This window comes from Zonotrichia albicollis, chromosome 4 (assembly GCF_047830755.1).
Source record: "Zonotrichia albicollis isolate bZonAlb1 chromosome 4, bZonAlb1.hap1, whole genome shotgun sequence".
In the NCBI taxonomy this organism is placed as follows: Eukaryota; Metazoa; Chordata; class Aves; order Passeriformes; family Passerellidae; genus Zonotrichia; species Zonotrichia albicollis.
In genome coordinates, this window is record NC_133822.1 from 17,255,273 (window position 1) to 17,269,109 (window position 13,837).

Genomic DNA, 13,837 nt, shown 5'->3' on the forward strand with positions numbered 1-13,837 from the left:
AGCTGGGCTCAGGAGCTGCCGGGCTCAACACCTCAAACAATCAAAGAGGCTACTTCACCAACCTACCGACAAAAAACCACCCCCACCCCACAACCCTCTTCGACGATTTTATCGCCTCAAAGGGAAGGAAGGGCGAGCCCGCCCCGCCCTCACAGCCTGCGCGCCTCGTGCGGCGGCTCCGCCCCGCGCTGCGCTCGGGAGTCGCCGCTCCCGTTCCCATCGCCACCGGCCGCCTTCTGTCCCGGCTGGCCGGTGCCATCGCGACGGGCCGCTTTGTGTCCCCGCTGGCCGGTGCCATCGCGACGGGCTGCCTTGTGTCCCGGCTGGCCGGTGTCATCGCTACAGGCTGCCTTGTGTCCCGGCTGGCCAGTGCCCCTCCCGTTCCCATCGCCACCGGCCGCCTTCTGTCCCGGCTGGCCGGTGCCATCGTGACGGGCCGCTTTGTGTCCCCGCTGGCCGGTGCCATCGCGACGGGCTGCCTTGTGTCCCGGCTGGCCGGTGTTATCGCTACAGGCTGCCTTGTGTCCCGCCTGGCCGGTGCCATCGCGACGGGCCGCCTTGTGTCCCGGCTGGCCAGCGCCGCTCCCGTTCCCATTGCGACGGGCCGCCTTGTGTCCCGCCTAGCCAGCGCCGCCGTGCCGCTGTTCCCATCGCGACCGGCCGCCTTGTGTCCCGCCTGGCCGCCACCGCTGTTCCCGGCCACCGCTCTCAGTCCAGCCCCGGTGTTCCCTCCGGCGCCATGAGCGGGCTGGGGCCGCAGCGGGAGCTGGAGGAGGCCGCCGCCCTGGAGCGCCGGCGGCGGCGGGAGCTGCTGCGGCGGGGCCGCATCTTCAACGCACGGATCCGCACCATAGGGGTGAGGGCGGCAGGACGGGAGGGAGGGCGCCGTGTCCCCCCGGTGTTCCCAGGGGTTCTGAAGAGAACGGCGTAATGAAGGCAGGGAGTGCAGGGAGGGAAGGGGCGGCTGAGCCGGTCAGAGCGGCACTCAGTGACCCCTCCTCAAGTGTGTGTATGTGAGGGGGAGCAAGCAGGAAGGGAGGGCCCAGATGCAACTTTCGCATCTTTAAAAAGAGTCGCTTTTAAAGTTACCGGTGAAAGAAATCATAGAATATTTAGGGTTGGAAGGGACCTCTGAAGATCATCCACTCCAACCCCCCTATAAAGGCAGGGTCAACCAGAGCGGGTGGCACAGGGATGTGCCCAGGTGAGTTTGGAATATCTTCAAAGGGAAAAACTCCTTGACCTCCCTGGGCAGCTGTTCAGTGCTGTGCCACCCTCGATAGAAAGAGGTTCTTCCTCCTGTTGAGGCAAAACTTCTTGTGTTTTCCTTTATGGCCATTGTTTCTCGTGTGTACCTGTGCCCCACTGCTCTGGATTCAAGGGCAAGGTGTCATTGTCCCCTGACAGCGCAGAGGGATCAAGCCCTGTGTTGTATCTCTGTGTAGTAGTACTTGAATGGAAGCCTAGAGCTTCCAGAGTCAGTTTATGAAATGTGGATAAAGCAAGTAATTGTTTTTTACCTCTCTGCTCTGTTATACTGCCCTTTTCTGCCTGGACCTCGCTAGAATTGATGCTGTGGGAGATTTAGTGCTGTAAGTGTCCTGCAATTAGTCCACATTTTGCATCAGATGAATACGACAGATCCATCCTTGATTATATATATGTAATTAATTGTTGTATCTGATTTTTCTTGGCATTGATGTGTAAATGTAAACATGCTTCAGGCTAGTAGATTTTCTCCAGAGTTCACTCTGCAGTTTGCATCCTGAACGTCAGGAAATAATGTGCTCTATACCTATTTGACTTTGGATGCAATAGTATTTTGAATTTCTTCTTGATATGTCCAAAGGCCCACATTAAGATGTTGTGAGCATGCATGGAGGGAAGAGTGATGTGAGGTGACTTCATTGAATTGGTAAAATTGCAACAGATGTCAATTGGATCCTCTTCTCTTAGGTACAGAAACATGTCTCAAGTCAGTGGAAAAATATCTTTACCTTATTTCTGACAGGGCCTTGAATTCGTTCTTTTCACTCTTATGCATGAGTTGTTGTATCTGCAGAGCAATTAGCAGTTCCCACTTACTGAACATGACAGTTTTATCCACCTGGTACAGCATCCCAACATACACCAACAATGTACTTAAGTACCCAATAATATTCTTCAGTGGAAGCAGCTAATAACATTTTTTAGCAGTTGGGTTAAGATACTTGAAATTTCTTCATCGGAAATAAATACTTTCTCTATAAAGTGGCTTTTCTAGAGCCTTAAAAATGAACAGCAAACCATAAATCCTGAGTTAATGAAATAGCTGACAGCTTACATATCCTAGTGTGTTTTATTGAGCTGTACTGGAGTGTACCACACAAAGATTTTACCCAAATACTTTTGTAGAATTTACTTTTTACTTATTTTGTAGAACTGACTCAGGCAGGTTTTGATAGATCTGCTTACATTAAACAAACACCTAAAATAAAGGAGAGTTAATCTGGAGAATTTTGATTTAACATCATTCAGTGTACCTGAACAATGATGCTGACATAATCTGGTTCTTATGGTTTGAATTAAGTCCAGGTCTAAACCATAAAGAGCCAGGAAATCCATACAGAGCTATTCTATATCAGTATTTCTGTGTGGTTTTAAGATTCTTTGCTTCAGTTCTCTGACCAGTTTACCTGAGTGGCAGTCACTGAGAAAATTGAAAAATCAAGACAATATTTGACTTAGAAATCAGAAATCCTAAAGCAGGGTATGAATATTTTAAAAACATAGAGGTAATATACTGGAAAGCAGAATGGGAACACAGATTTTATATATTTTTTTCTTGATTAGTAATAGTTTTATTATTACTTCTACTTCTGTATCTGTTTTGTTATCTTAGTAATGTAAAAAAGTCAATACACTGACCTACCTCTATTATTGCCACTCTAAGAACTTGTATTGAATTTCTCTTAGCAGTATTTCCTGTAGTTATACTGTCAGCTTGGCTTTCCCAATGAGACCTCTGGAAGAGTTGATATTTAGTGTCCACAACAGCATTGTTTTTGTAGGATAGAATTCTTGATGGTTTCAGCCTTGCTTACAAACTTACCTCTTTGCTGATGCCTGTTGTCAATTGTCCTTTACAGCTCTAACCGTGTGTATTTTCAGCTGTGATCTGTTTCTCTTTTCATCTGAATAGGTTTTTGCCAAAGTCTATTAAAATTGTTTACCAGATTCTTGAAGATTTGTCATTGTATTTTTGACAAAATTTTTAAGGACATTAAGTGACTTGTCTGTAAAAAAAAAAAAAAAAAAAAAAAAAAAAGAGAAGTAAAATCCATGTTTCTGCCCATTAATTTGCCACAATCTGCTAACACTTTATTTTGCCCAAAATGGAGGTGTGTGCTCCCATTTGATGATGTGCCCTGTATTATCCTTTGCTCAGGTCCCACTTGCCATGGATGTGGATGTTCTGTTCCATATCTGGCAGCTCATCACAGATCCTGTGTCCTGTAGTGCATTTTGACAACCATGGGAATCTCTCTGATAAGACAGGAAACATTTCCATTCCTTTCTTAGAGTGAACCCTTTGTATTTTTTTCAAATATGAACTATTACAACTTGCTGGCATCTTTACTATTAAAATACTTACCTGCTTTATAAATGAAAGCAGAACAATAAAATAAAATTGCCAGCTGTAATGGGGAAAACATATTCTATGTAATGCAGCCGAAAATATTTATAGGTCTATGGATCATGTAAATGTGGTGTTTTCATCTGATCAGGTGCAAGAACATACCTATCATTATTAAAACAAAGCAAACAAACAGGAATATTTCTATTTCTGGATGTTGTTTTACCTACATTAAAAATATGTATAAATTCTGTTGCTAGTGGGGTTATATCTATCATGTACAACTGTGAGTCAATGTAGATTGACAATGTTTTAATTGTTCTCCTAAAGAGCTGCTTTTTTTTTTTTTTATTTTAATAGATTGATAAAGATGCATTGGATGCACAGGTCAAGGAAAGGAAAATACAAGAAGCAGCTGAAAAAGCAGAGCATGAAAGATTTGGTAAATTCCTAGACACTGTGATATTTCTGTGAATATCTAAATGTTTTAATCCATTTCTTGCTTTCTTTTATCCCTTCATATATTCTCTAAATTCAGTCATCTAATTTATGTCCTATTTATGTTCATACATCTACATTGACACACTGTGTATTCTCCTTGTTATCTTAAGATTTCTATTGACATGATTAAACTGAGATACATTGCCTAATAGACCAGAATTTTCAGTGTTTTCTTTTAAAAGGTATTGATGAATAGCATCATTTAAAAACCTGAGTATGCAACAGGATTAAAAAAAATAAAATAATTACTTACCATAGTAAGTGGTAAGTGTACCCTCTCAGTATAGTAGTGGCTAATCTGTTTTAGTTGCTTTTATGAAGAGTGAGCTCATCTTTTGTCCAGCCATTCTTCTATAGAAGATATGGATTCTGTGGAATCCTCTCTGGGCTGTTATTGCTGGGAGCACGAGTCATGTACAGTAAGGTGATGAGAGGAGCCATTGCTGAGTCAGAACTTGCAGCCACACAAATATTTCATGCTGTTCCCTGTGGTCTTCCATGCCTGGGATGCTTTCCTGGGCTGTCAGATGAAGGGGTCCCACAGCCTGAGCTCTCTGTGTGCCTCAAGAGGAGCTAAAATGGAGCTGCCACTTCCATGCTGTGCTTCCACTACAGCTGCTTGTGATTTTCCTGGCTGGAAAATACACCTGTCAGGGTCTGACTCTTGGGAAACTACCAGCAGTAGTTTCTGGTAAAAGAGGAAATTATATTTTCTAGCAAATTATTTTAAATAACTGAAATGGCTGGTTGGGTGGGAGTTTTGTTGCATGTTTTTCTTAAAAATGCTGGAATTGATTTAGTTCCAATTAAATGGGCAGGAGCTCTTAAGCTCTGTTCAAAACTTAATGCCAGCCAATGATTTTAGTGCTATGATTAGAAAAATCATTGGAACTATGGAAGAGCTACCTATATTCCTTTCAATTGCAACCCAATTTTGGCTTGCTTCCTGGCAAGCAACAATGTATTTCAGCTGTAGCTGTAAACAAGAGTAAATGGGAACAACTGGTTTACTGTACATTTCTTATGTAGCAGGTTTTCAGCAAATGAAACCTCATAGTGCTGGTACTTATTATTGTATTTGTTTCATATGCACATATTTCATTGCAACATTAATAAAATAATTGATACCTAAAAAGCTGAAAATATTTCAAAAGTAAATATTACTAACTTTAGAGTGTTTGCTGGGCTGGTACTTATGGATCAAATACTCTCCTAAGGCATAACAGTTTGAAAACTTATATTCTGTGCATTCATGTTGAAAATTTTATTTTCACCTTATGTGTGCAGTCCGGTGACTCATGGACCCCAAAGACTTGTGATTTCATTGTGTTCATTTTTGTCTAGCTCATCACATGAAGAAAAATGACAAGCTCATGTGTCTGCTAGAAGAACGCCAGAAAAATGAAATCAGAGACCTGAATAGGGCTCTAACTGAATTCCATAAGAATTTTCAGGGGCCAGAAACAAGACGTGAGTTTGACCTGAATGATCCACAAGCCCTAAAGAAGGACAGACCTGCTCGAGTCTCAGATGATGATCCTCGCTGTACCATCTCTGGCATGCAGAAGTTTGTGGGTGAAGACTTAAACCATGATCAGAGGATGAAGTTTCAAAAGGAGCAAATAAGGGAGTGGTCTCTTCAGCAACAGAAAGACTTAAAAAATGCATTAGCTGACCAAAAATTGGCAGGTAACAAAAAAGATAGTGTAGTTTTAATCTTCTTTTTCTGAAGTTGTGGTGTATCTGATAAAAGTATGGTATTGTATATTTAACTTAGAAATATTGGACCAGTTTTTACTTTATAAGCTTTAATGTATTCACTGTTTTTCTTAGGAAGTCTCTGTTTCATAACATGTGATTTTAATGTCACCCAGGTTTCATTTCTAGTTTGTGCCTCCAGTTGGTATGCTTGCTTCATCAGGCCAAACTGTCCAATCCCTACTGTCCTAGAGCAGAAAAAATAATACTGATTTTTCTTTCCCAGCTTATCATGAAACATTATTTTCTGCAGTACTTAACATACTTCTTTCATTTTAACACTAAGTGTTTAGACAAGATAGGTTACATATTAAACTGATTCATGAGTCACCTGAAATCCCAAGATGGACACCTTTGATGGTAGAATTTGGAAAATAGTTGGAAATAGTGATTCAGCCTACTGTATCTGTAACTCCCCCCTGTCTCTTCCCCTGGTTAACTCATATGGCACATCAAATCCATGAATATTGACTATGTTTTATTTGAATCTAATTTAGATGATCTTTATGACAAGTTTAGGATTGAACTTGACCGAAAGATTATGGAAGAACAAAGGAAAGAAGAGGAAAGCAGGCGTGCTGTTTGTGCAGCTACTAAAAATTTCAATAAAATCCAGGTAAATTAGTACTTAGTTAGTTTGTTGTTTTTTAGAAAATGTGGAGAAGAGAAGGAAAATAAGATGCACAAAATCAGAATGAGTAGTCATGTTTTCAGTGGGGGTTTCTTATCACCTGACTGCCAAGGCTGTTCCATCCCCTGTGCTCTGTGTGCCCTAGCAAGCAGAAGGTTTCTCTCTGTGCACTGGATGCTGGAGCCAGGCATTGTTCCAGATAGTTTAGTTTATGCATTACAGAAGAATGAGACAGTTTTAGAAATGAAAGATGCATAGCATTATCATTCTTCTTCAAATTAGTTTATTTAGTCTCATTCTTCTTTGAAAGGTAATTATGGCCAGTAAGATGATTGTATTTTATTTCTGGAGTATTGCAAAGGGAAAATTTCCTTTGAGTAGGAGACTGTGCCTTGTAATGAATGTTAGAAGAAGTGATTTCCATAGAAAATGCATACTGTGATCTCCAGTATTTCAGATACATTAACGTAATATGATTCAGGTTTGCATTTTGTATCAGCAAAGAGAATCAAGGCTGCATCCTCAGACCTTAATTGGACATCTCCTGTCTTTGTTTTGAGGGCTTACCCATGCTTTTCACCTAGATTCAGAGTGTAATATATAAATCAAGTCTAGTGATTTGAGATGGCAAATTTTTATTGTAAATTTCTTCCATATTGTGTTTGTCTGCCAAATATATACTGGTCATTTACGTGAGGATAAATGTGGAATTATTTTTTATTTAATCCTGTGTTTTCTTATAAACAAAGTTATTTTTCCCCTGTTTACTTGCTATATGTGATATGACAGCATTAAAGACCTGTTTGATATTAGAGTTTTGATTTTGGCCAATAAGACAATGATCACTTTTTGTAGGTGATGCTTTTGACAACTGTATGCAGGTTGGAAATCATCTCTTATGATATAGGTTAACATTTTTTCATCCCTCAGTTCATATATGTCTTGGAAAAAACATCACTTCTCTCTTTCCATTGAATTTAGGTTGCTGAACTAGATCACAAAAATGAATTGGAAAAGGCTCAAAAAATGAAAGATGATATGTATGAAATAACCTGTCTGCTTCGAGGAGATTTCCTGTCTGAAAACCCAGACCAGGCAATCGGTCCTGGGGGTGTGCTGGTGGATCGATGGAAGGGGATGAACCAGGAGCAGCTGATGGCAATTCGTGAGTTCCAAAAGGAGCAAGTTCTGGAGAAACAGGTATTTAGGCATGTATTGTTTGTTTTTTTGGTTGTAATAATACTATAGACAATGTTTGTAAAATAAAAATGCCGTTGTTTGCCCTGGACATGCCAATATGAGGCTGTGTTTGCCATTGATCTGCATTTTACACAAACTTTAATCAGTATAACTGAACACAGTACCTCTGAAGCACCTGGGAGATGTCATGGAGTAGGCTGGAGCCCTGGAGTTGGACTGGGAGGAAGATTGCTGAGGAGCCCAGGGCCAAAGAGATCTCAGGGTATGGTCCATGATGGTCCAGCTGAGCAGCAAAGTCCTGCCCAGCCTGAGACCCAGGCTTCAAGGTGGAATTCAGGACCTGAGAGTGCACAGGCTGCCTGCAAGGCTGCTCCATAGGGGAAGAAGATCCAGGAGCTGAAGGTGAAAGCAGGGCAGGCCAAAACAGTATTCTCATTCTCTAGAGTGCCCAAGCAAGGCAAATAGAGCAGGTCCAGTGACCTGCAGTGACTTTTAGACCTCTGAAATGTGCATGTTGCTCATGCACATTTCAGAGGTCTAAAAGTTCATGAATATAAGAATGTGATGGAGTTTCATTTCTACCATCCCACACACCTATGAGCCATGCTACAAAATAGAATTTCAATGGTAATAGTTGCTGCTCTAGAGGTGCATAGAAGCAGGCAGTTAAAATGAAAACATCTAGGCTCCTATAAAGTCAAGAGTGTCCAGGTCTAGATATTGTGGAGTAGGAAGTGACTTGCCTCCCTTGTGCATAGGCTGTATTTATGACAGCTAAGGAATAATGTTTAATTTTATCTTTTACTCCTTACAATACTGTAGGGTTTATTACATCTTAGCTAGTACTGTTATTAAAGCTGAAGGTAGAATTGTCATTTTCCTGCCTCTCCTATTACTTTGAAATGAACCCATTCAAGGCATTAGGCTGGCTGAAAATGAATACAACCAAGAAAAGTAAGTTTTTTGCAGGCCTGATTTTTTGATTCTGTTCAGTGGGGTGTCAGACAAGACAGTGAGGCAGAGGAAAAAGTTTCTACTCATGTGGTGTTCTTGGCTCCCCTATTTTGCTGAGTCAGTGATATTATAAGCTGTGCTGATGTCTGTGCACCTCTTGCTTCAAGAAATTTCAACTCTTGCTAACAATAATTAAAAGAAAAATCTGTTGCTGCTGTGGGTTTTTACAGAGAGAAAAGAATAGCTGTATCTTGCTTCTGCCTGGTTTAGACATTCTTGCTCCCTTCTCCCCATTCAAATACTACCTCTAGTGCTCAATAAAGGCGAGCAAGGTTTGGATGAGCTTACCCATGAGACTTTATCTATAGAGTTCCATCTTGGAAAGAGGAAATGAAGTCTTTTTGTCCCGCTGCAGAGAGCCAGAGAGCAGGAGCGCCGAAGGGACGCAGAGTGGGACCGGCAGCGCGTGCAGGCTGCCAGGGCCCAGCTGCTCTGGGAGCGGCACCAGCAGCGCCAGGACCAGGTGCAGCGCCGAGACCTGGATGCTGTCAATGCAGGGCTCTCTCAGGAGCAAAAGGCAAAGTGAGTACCAAACTGTGGGATCTCAGCACCTCAGGACTGAGGTGCCGAGTCACCGAGACCACCCCTGGGGGGCTCGGGAGTCCTGGAATGTTGCCAGAAGTGTCTGGTGGCTGGACTTTGATCCTACACAGGAGACGACACCTGTATGAGGACAGGAGGGTTTCACCGGGGTGAATGGTGAAGGGATTAGTTAGTTAGAGAGTGAGACACAGGGTTTAGGATTTCTGTACAGGGGGGTTTAGAGAAGTAAGATGGAGGAATTGGGGCGTGTCCTGTCCTTCTTCTTCTTCTTCTTCTCCTCCATCTTCTGTGGTGATGGTGGCACTTTGAGATTGGTTGTTACTAAAAGTGCACTGGGCAATAAGGGTGAAAGGTATTGGGGAAAAATGATAAATATTGTACACGGAACTTTGGGTATAAAGATAGGTGACCGCCCAGAGGGCAGGGAGTGTGCTCATGGCTGGCTGCTGAGCAGACCTCTGTCGGGCCGAGAGAAAATCTTTTAGATAAACAATTAATAAACACCGAGACCGAGAAAAGAACTGAAGCCTCTTCTCGTCCTTTGAAACGCGGGCTGCCCAAGGCCACCCCGGGCCTTTCCAGGCCATCCAAACAGCCGAAAACCAGACACCAAACCAGCATTGTTCAAATGAAAAAAGCTCTTCATCATTATTAACCCAATGGCTTGGCTTTCAAAAGCTCTTTTGACTTCTTGTGTTTGTAATTTTTTTTGTTACAAGTTCACGCTTTTAAAAAAATCAACGATTCACCTGAAGTGTGTTTTCCACTATTCTTTAATCAAACTTCAGAGAGTAGGTTTTGAGTGTTACTGATTGACATGAATCTGTAATTCTTAAAAGCATTCCACTGACAGCAGACTGTTTATATAGATGGTGAAACAGTGAATAAATATAATTAGCTATGCAGAAAATCATATTATAAGGTGAAAAACCATTACATGTTTCTTTAATATATCTGAAACTAAAAAGGATGAACTGCCACTAGAGCTGCCAGTTTCTGATAGCTGAGGGTTAAGCTAGCAACACAAACAGCATTTCCATTATGTGTGACAGAGCTAGATGATTTTTTAACTAACCACTGGATGTGTCTTGAAGGGCAGTTCTTGTGTCTGCTCTTATGGGAAAGGAGAAAGATAATACATGCAGGACAAGAAAAACAAACATAATGATTTAGTGTTCTATTTTTCCAGTTTTGTTTTTTGCATTTTTTTTTTTTGTGCATGAATACAGAAGCACATAATAGTCAGAGTTGGAAGGGACCTAGAATGATCATCAAGTCCAGCTCTTAAATGAATGGCCCATATGGGGAATGAACCCTTGACCTTTGCGTTATTAGCACCATGCTCTGACCAACTGACCCAGTCTCAGGTTCATATATACCTTTTGCAAATGCATTTCCAATACATGATGCTTTCTTATTATGAAAACAAAAGTTTGGGATTGTGTTAATTCAGGCTTTATTACTCTTGAGATTTCTGGAGGGATGTTTCAGAGAGAAAAAAACCCAAGTTTGCTATATTGAACAAGTTCTAGTCACATTAAATTCAATTTTTAATAATTTATGAACATTAATGGGTGTTACTGCATTATATCTTTTTTAGATTTCTCAGGCTACTTCTGAATAATAACAAAAATTACTAATGTTTTTTAAAAAATTTTATTTCTAGGAACATATATCTTAAAGAGGAAGAGTATTCAAATATTCCAACAGAGGAGTTTTATGCACAGTTTAATACAACCACCCGGTGATGATCTGGATAAATCAACCAGAATTATACAGAAGTATGTAGACACATTAAAATTTTCAGTTGAGCAATCCCATTTTTTATTGTTTTTATCTGTTCCCAGCCCTGTTCAAATACTGCTTTCAAACTAAAGGACAGACAGATCTGTTCTAAGAAAAGGAAAACATTGTAATAATTTTTAAACATTATTGTTGTTCTGATAGGACTAGTAGATTTAGTAGCACATTGTTTGACTCTTGTGTCTCAGGCTTAGCTGTAATATTTACATTATTCATGCCTATAGGAATCAACTTCTGGAAAGAAATCTGAATTTTAACTGCAGTGCTGCTTTATGCAATTTTGCCAGAGAGGAATGCTGCCTCCCATAGACCACAAGAGATGCAGTTCTCTGGGAGGGAAGGAAGATGACCTAGGCAGAAAATGTTGTGTTTGTTTGTGGTTTGATTTTGGTTTTTCTTAAAGCAAAAAGCCCAGCCAGACAGGCAAGAAAAAAGGAAGAAGTGGTGAAGTTGTTCAGTGGGAATAAGGAGAAAAGAGTTCAGTAGTCATGGAGGTGATTAGTGCACTGAGGCAAGGCACTGAAACAGCATGTGTGTTAGATTTAGTGGGAAAAAGCAGGGGGAAACTATTCCTACATACACCCTGATGCTTTGGAAATAATGGAGGAGGTTTCAGGTAATGTCCTGCTGAAGGAGAGTGGGGACAATTCCCAGGTGTGACAGAAAAGGGGTGAAAAAGCAGGTGTGCACCAAACATAGTCAAGGACAAAAATCTCAGCCTGTGCAGGGCAGTTCATGGAACCTGTGTACTCCCTGTCTTCATGGTGACAGTATTGACTTAGCAATTAAAGAGCCAGTCATTGGCATCTGAAAATGGGTGAGCACAGCACAGGGGAAGAAAATATGGAGAAACAATGTTGGAAACTAACTGCATAAGGGAAAAGGATGGTGGAGCTAACAAGGAAATTAAATCCAGAAGACAAAGAGCTGAATTGAAAGGACTGCAAAAAGGGTTGGAAGACTTAACCCTGGGAGTCAGAATATCTGAAAGAGGAGAAAAAATGAGTCTCATGAGACTCAGCTAAGAATCCAAGACCTCTAATATTGTGAACCTTAAATAAAGATAGAGCCCATTTATGAAAACAGATCTCAAACTGTAATTTGCCAAAATATGAGACATAAATCTGAGGCAAAATCATCCTGATGATGTTGGCTTGGAGTCCACTGATTGTTCTTTGTCTCAGCAATAATGGTAATGTTTGGTAATGAATTTTGAGTGAAAGAGGTTGAAGATGCCTCTACCAAGCAAAGGAGGAAAGGTGCTTAAGAAAAACTGAGGGCTGAAGTAAACTCAAATGAGTTATTCTTATCTCTGTGAAGATAATGAAGAATGCATGGTTCTTGAAATATTAGCAGGAAGATTTTAAAGATGCTTGAAGGAAGCATTTCTTGAAAGGGGACTGTTTAAACAGGTCTGTTTGCTCAGCTGAAGTATTGCCCTGTGGGATCACACTGATAAAATCTTGCTGCCTGATTCAAAACACTGATTAAAGAGGAGTAGCATTTTTTGATATGATTGTAGAAATTGGATTGGGATCTTTTTTTTTTTGTTCATTGACACATGAACTAGCTAATGATATATGTAAATGAGATGTAATTTTTTTCTGTCTCTCACTGATAGTGATGTAATGCAAAGTGCATAGTTAAACCTTGGAAATTATTGTAATTGGTGTAAGCAAATGAGTTTGAAACTCTGGGTATGGTTCCCCTTCTTCCATTCCTTTCCCTAAAGAGGGACTAAGAAATTTATCAGAATAAATATCCAGCTAAGCCATCATCTTCTCCAAGATGGGGGAATACTCCTTTCCAGCAAACTGTCTCAAGGACTTCCAGAGCTATAATAGCTGGTTGTTATTGCAATCATTAATGGTGACAAAAACCCTTTGCTTTTTGAACCCAGGTAAATAAATGTACCAGCCAAAACTCACCTTCTGTTTGTTTGTTTTTTGAACCTGGCATCCTTGAGCTTCACTTGCTTCTTGTTAATCTTTTTATGAAAATGTTTTTAATAGCTGTTCCTCATATGTTTAAAGTTGTTTTAGACTGCTGTGATATGACCATTTAATTTTCCCTTTTTATAGAAAGAAGAATCTGAAGTTTGTCCAGTTTTTCCTCAGTAGAAGTTATACAGGTTCCTCAGTCCTTTTTAATGGCTTCTGTACTTTAAAAAATTTGACTATATAACCTTTATGAGATGAGGGGCTCAGAAGATTGTGTAATAATGATATTTTCTGGTTAATTCCTATTTTCCATAATGCAAATACATGTGTATTTCTAGAGAATTCTAACATTGGGGGTTTTGGCCATTGTTTACCACTGAGATGTATTTTATAGTATCTCAAAATATCTCAAATATATTTTTCTCTTCAGTTGTATCAACTAGTTCAGATCCCCCAAAATATATACTTAAAACTGGGGGGAAGGGGAGGGTGGTTCTTGGTATGTGTCACTTTTGAGTTTTCCTTTATTAAGCTTCTCCTAACATCATTTTATCTCCCCATCATCCTTTTGCTGCACAGATAAGTTAATAGGATCAGGAAAGTATATGATCACAACATTTACTTCCTTCTTTAGGATGTTGAATAGCATTTTACCCTGGGCTTGTGGGGCTTATCAATTTCCCTCCAAAGGGAAGTTTAAAGGGAATTTTCCTTCTGTGCAACCTGTTACTTTCTGTTTTGTTACGCTGTCCTGGACTGTCTGTAATCAACACAACAGCTTGAAATCCTACCAATAAGTTCTCCACAATACAGTGTTCTGGTTTGGAATCA

The 13,837-nt window shown here is 40.6% G+C and overlaps 1 protein-coding gene across 2 annotated transcripts in view; it reads left to right on the plus strand.

Moving 5' to 3' along the window:
• Nucleotides 1–535: 535 nt before the first annotated feature.
• The window catches only part of RIBC2 (RIB43A domain with coiled-coils 2), a 30,708-nt gene continuing 17,406 nt past the window's right edge, over nucleotides 536–13,837 (plus strand). The window contains exons 1-7 of one of the 2 annotated variants that reach the window (XM_014264041.3): nucleotides 536–856; nucleotides 3,977–4,058; nucleotides 5,462–5,806; nucleotides 6,373–6,491; nucleotides 7,488–7,706; nucleotides 9,076–9,242; nucleotides 10,930–11,044. In XM_014264041.3, the coding sequence (XP_014119516.2) occupies nucleotides 740–856; nucleotides 3,977–4,058; nucleotides 5,462–5,806; nucleotides 6,373–6,491; nucleotides 7,488–7,706; nucleotides 9,076–9,242; nucleotides 10,930–11,011 (1,131 nt within the window). In that variant the 5' untranslated portion in view covers nucleotides 536–739 and the 3' untranslated portion in view covers nucleotides 11,012–11,044. The remainder of the gene's footprint in view (nucleotides 857–3,976; nucleotides 4,059–5,461; nucleotides 5,807–6,372; nucleotides 6,492–7,487; nucleotides 7,707–9,075; nucleotides 9,243–10,929; nucleotides 11,045–13,837) is intronic. The other variant, XM_026790871.2, reaches the window with a different exon arrangement.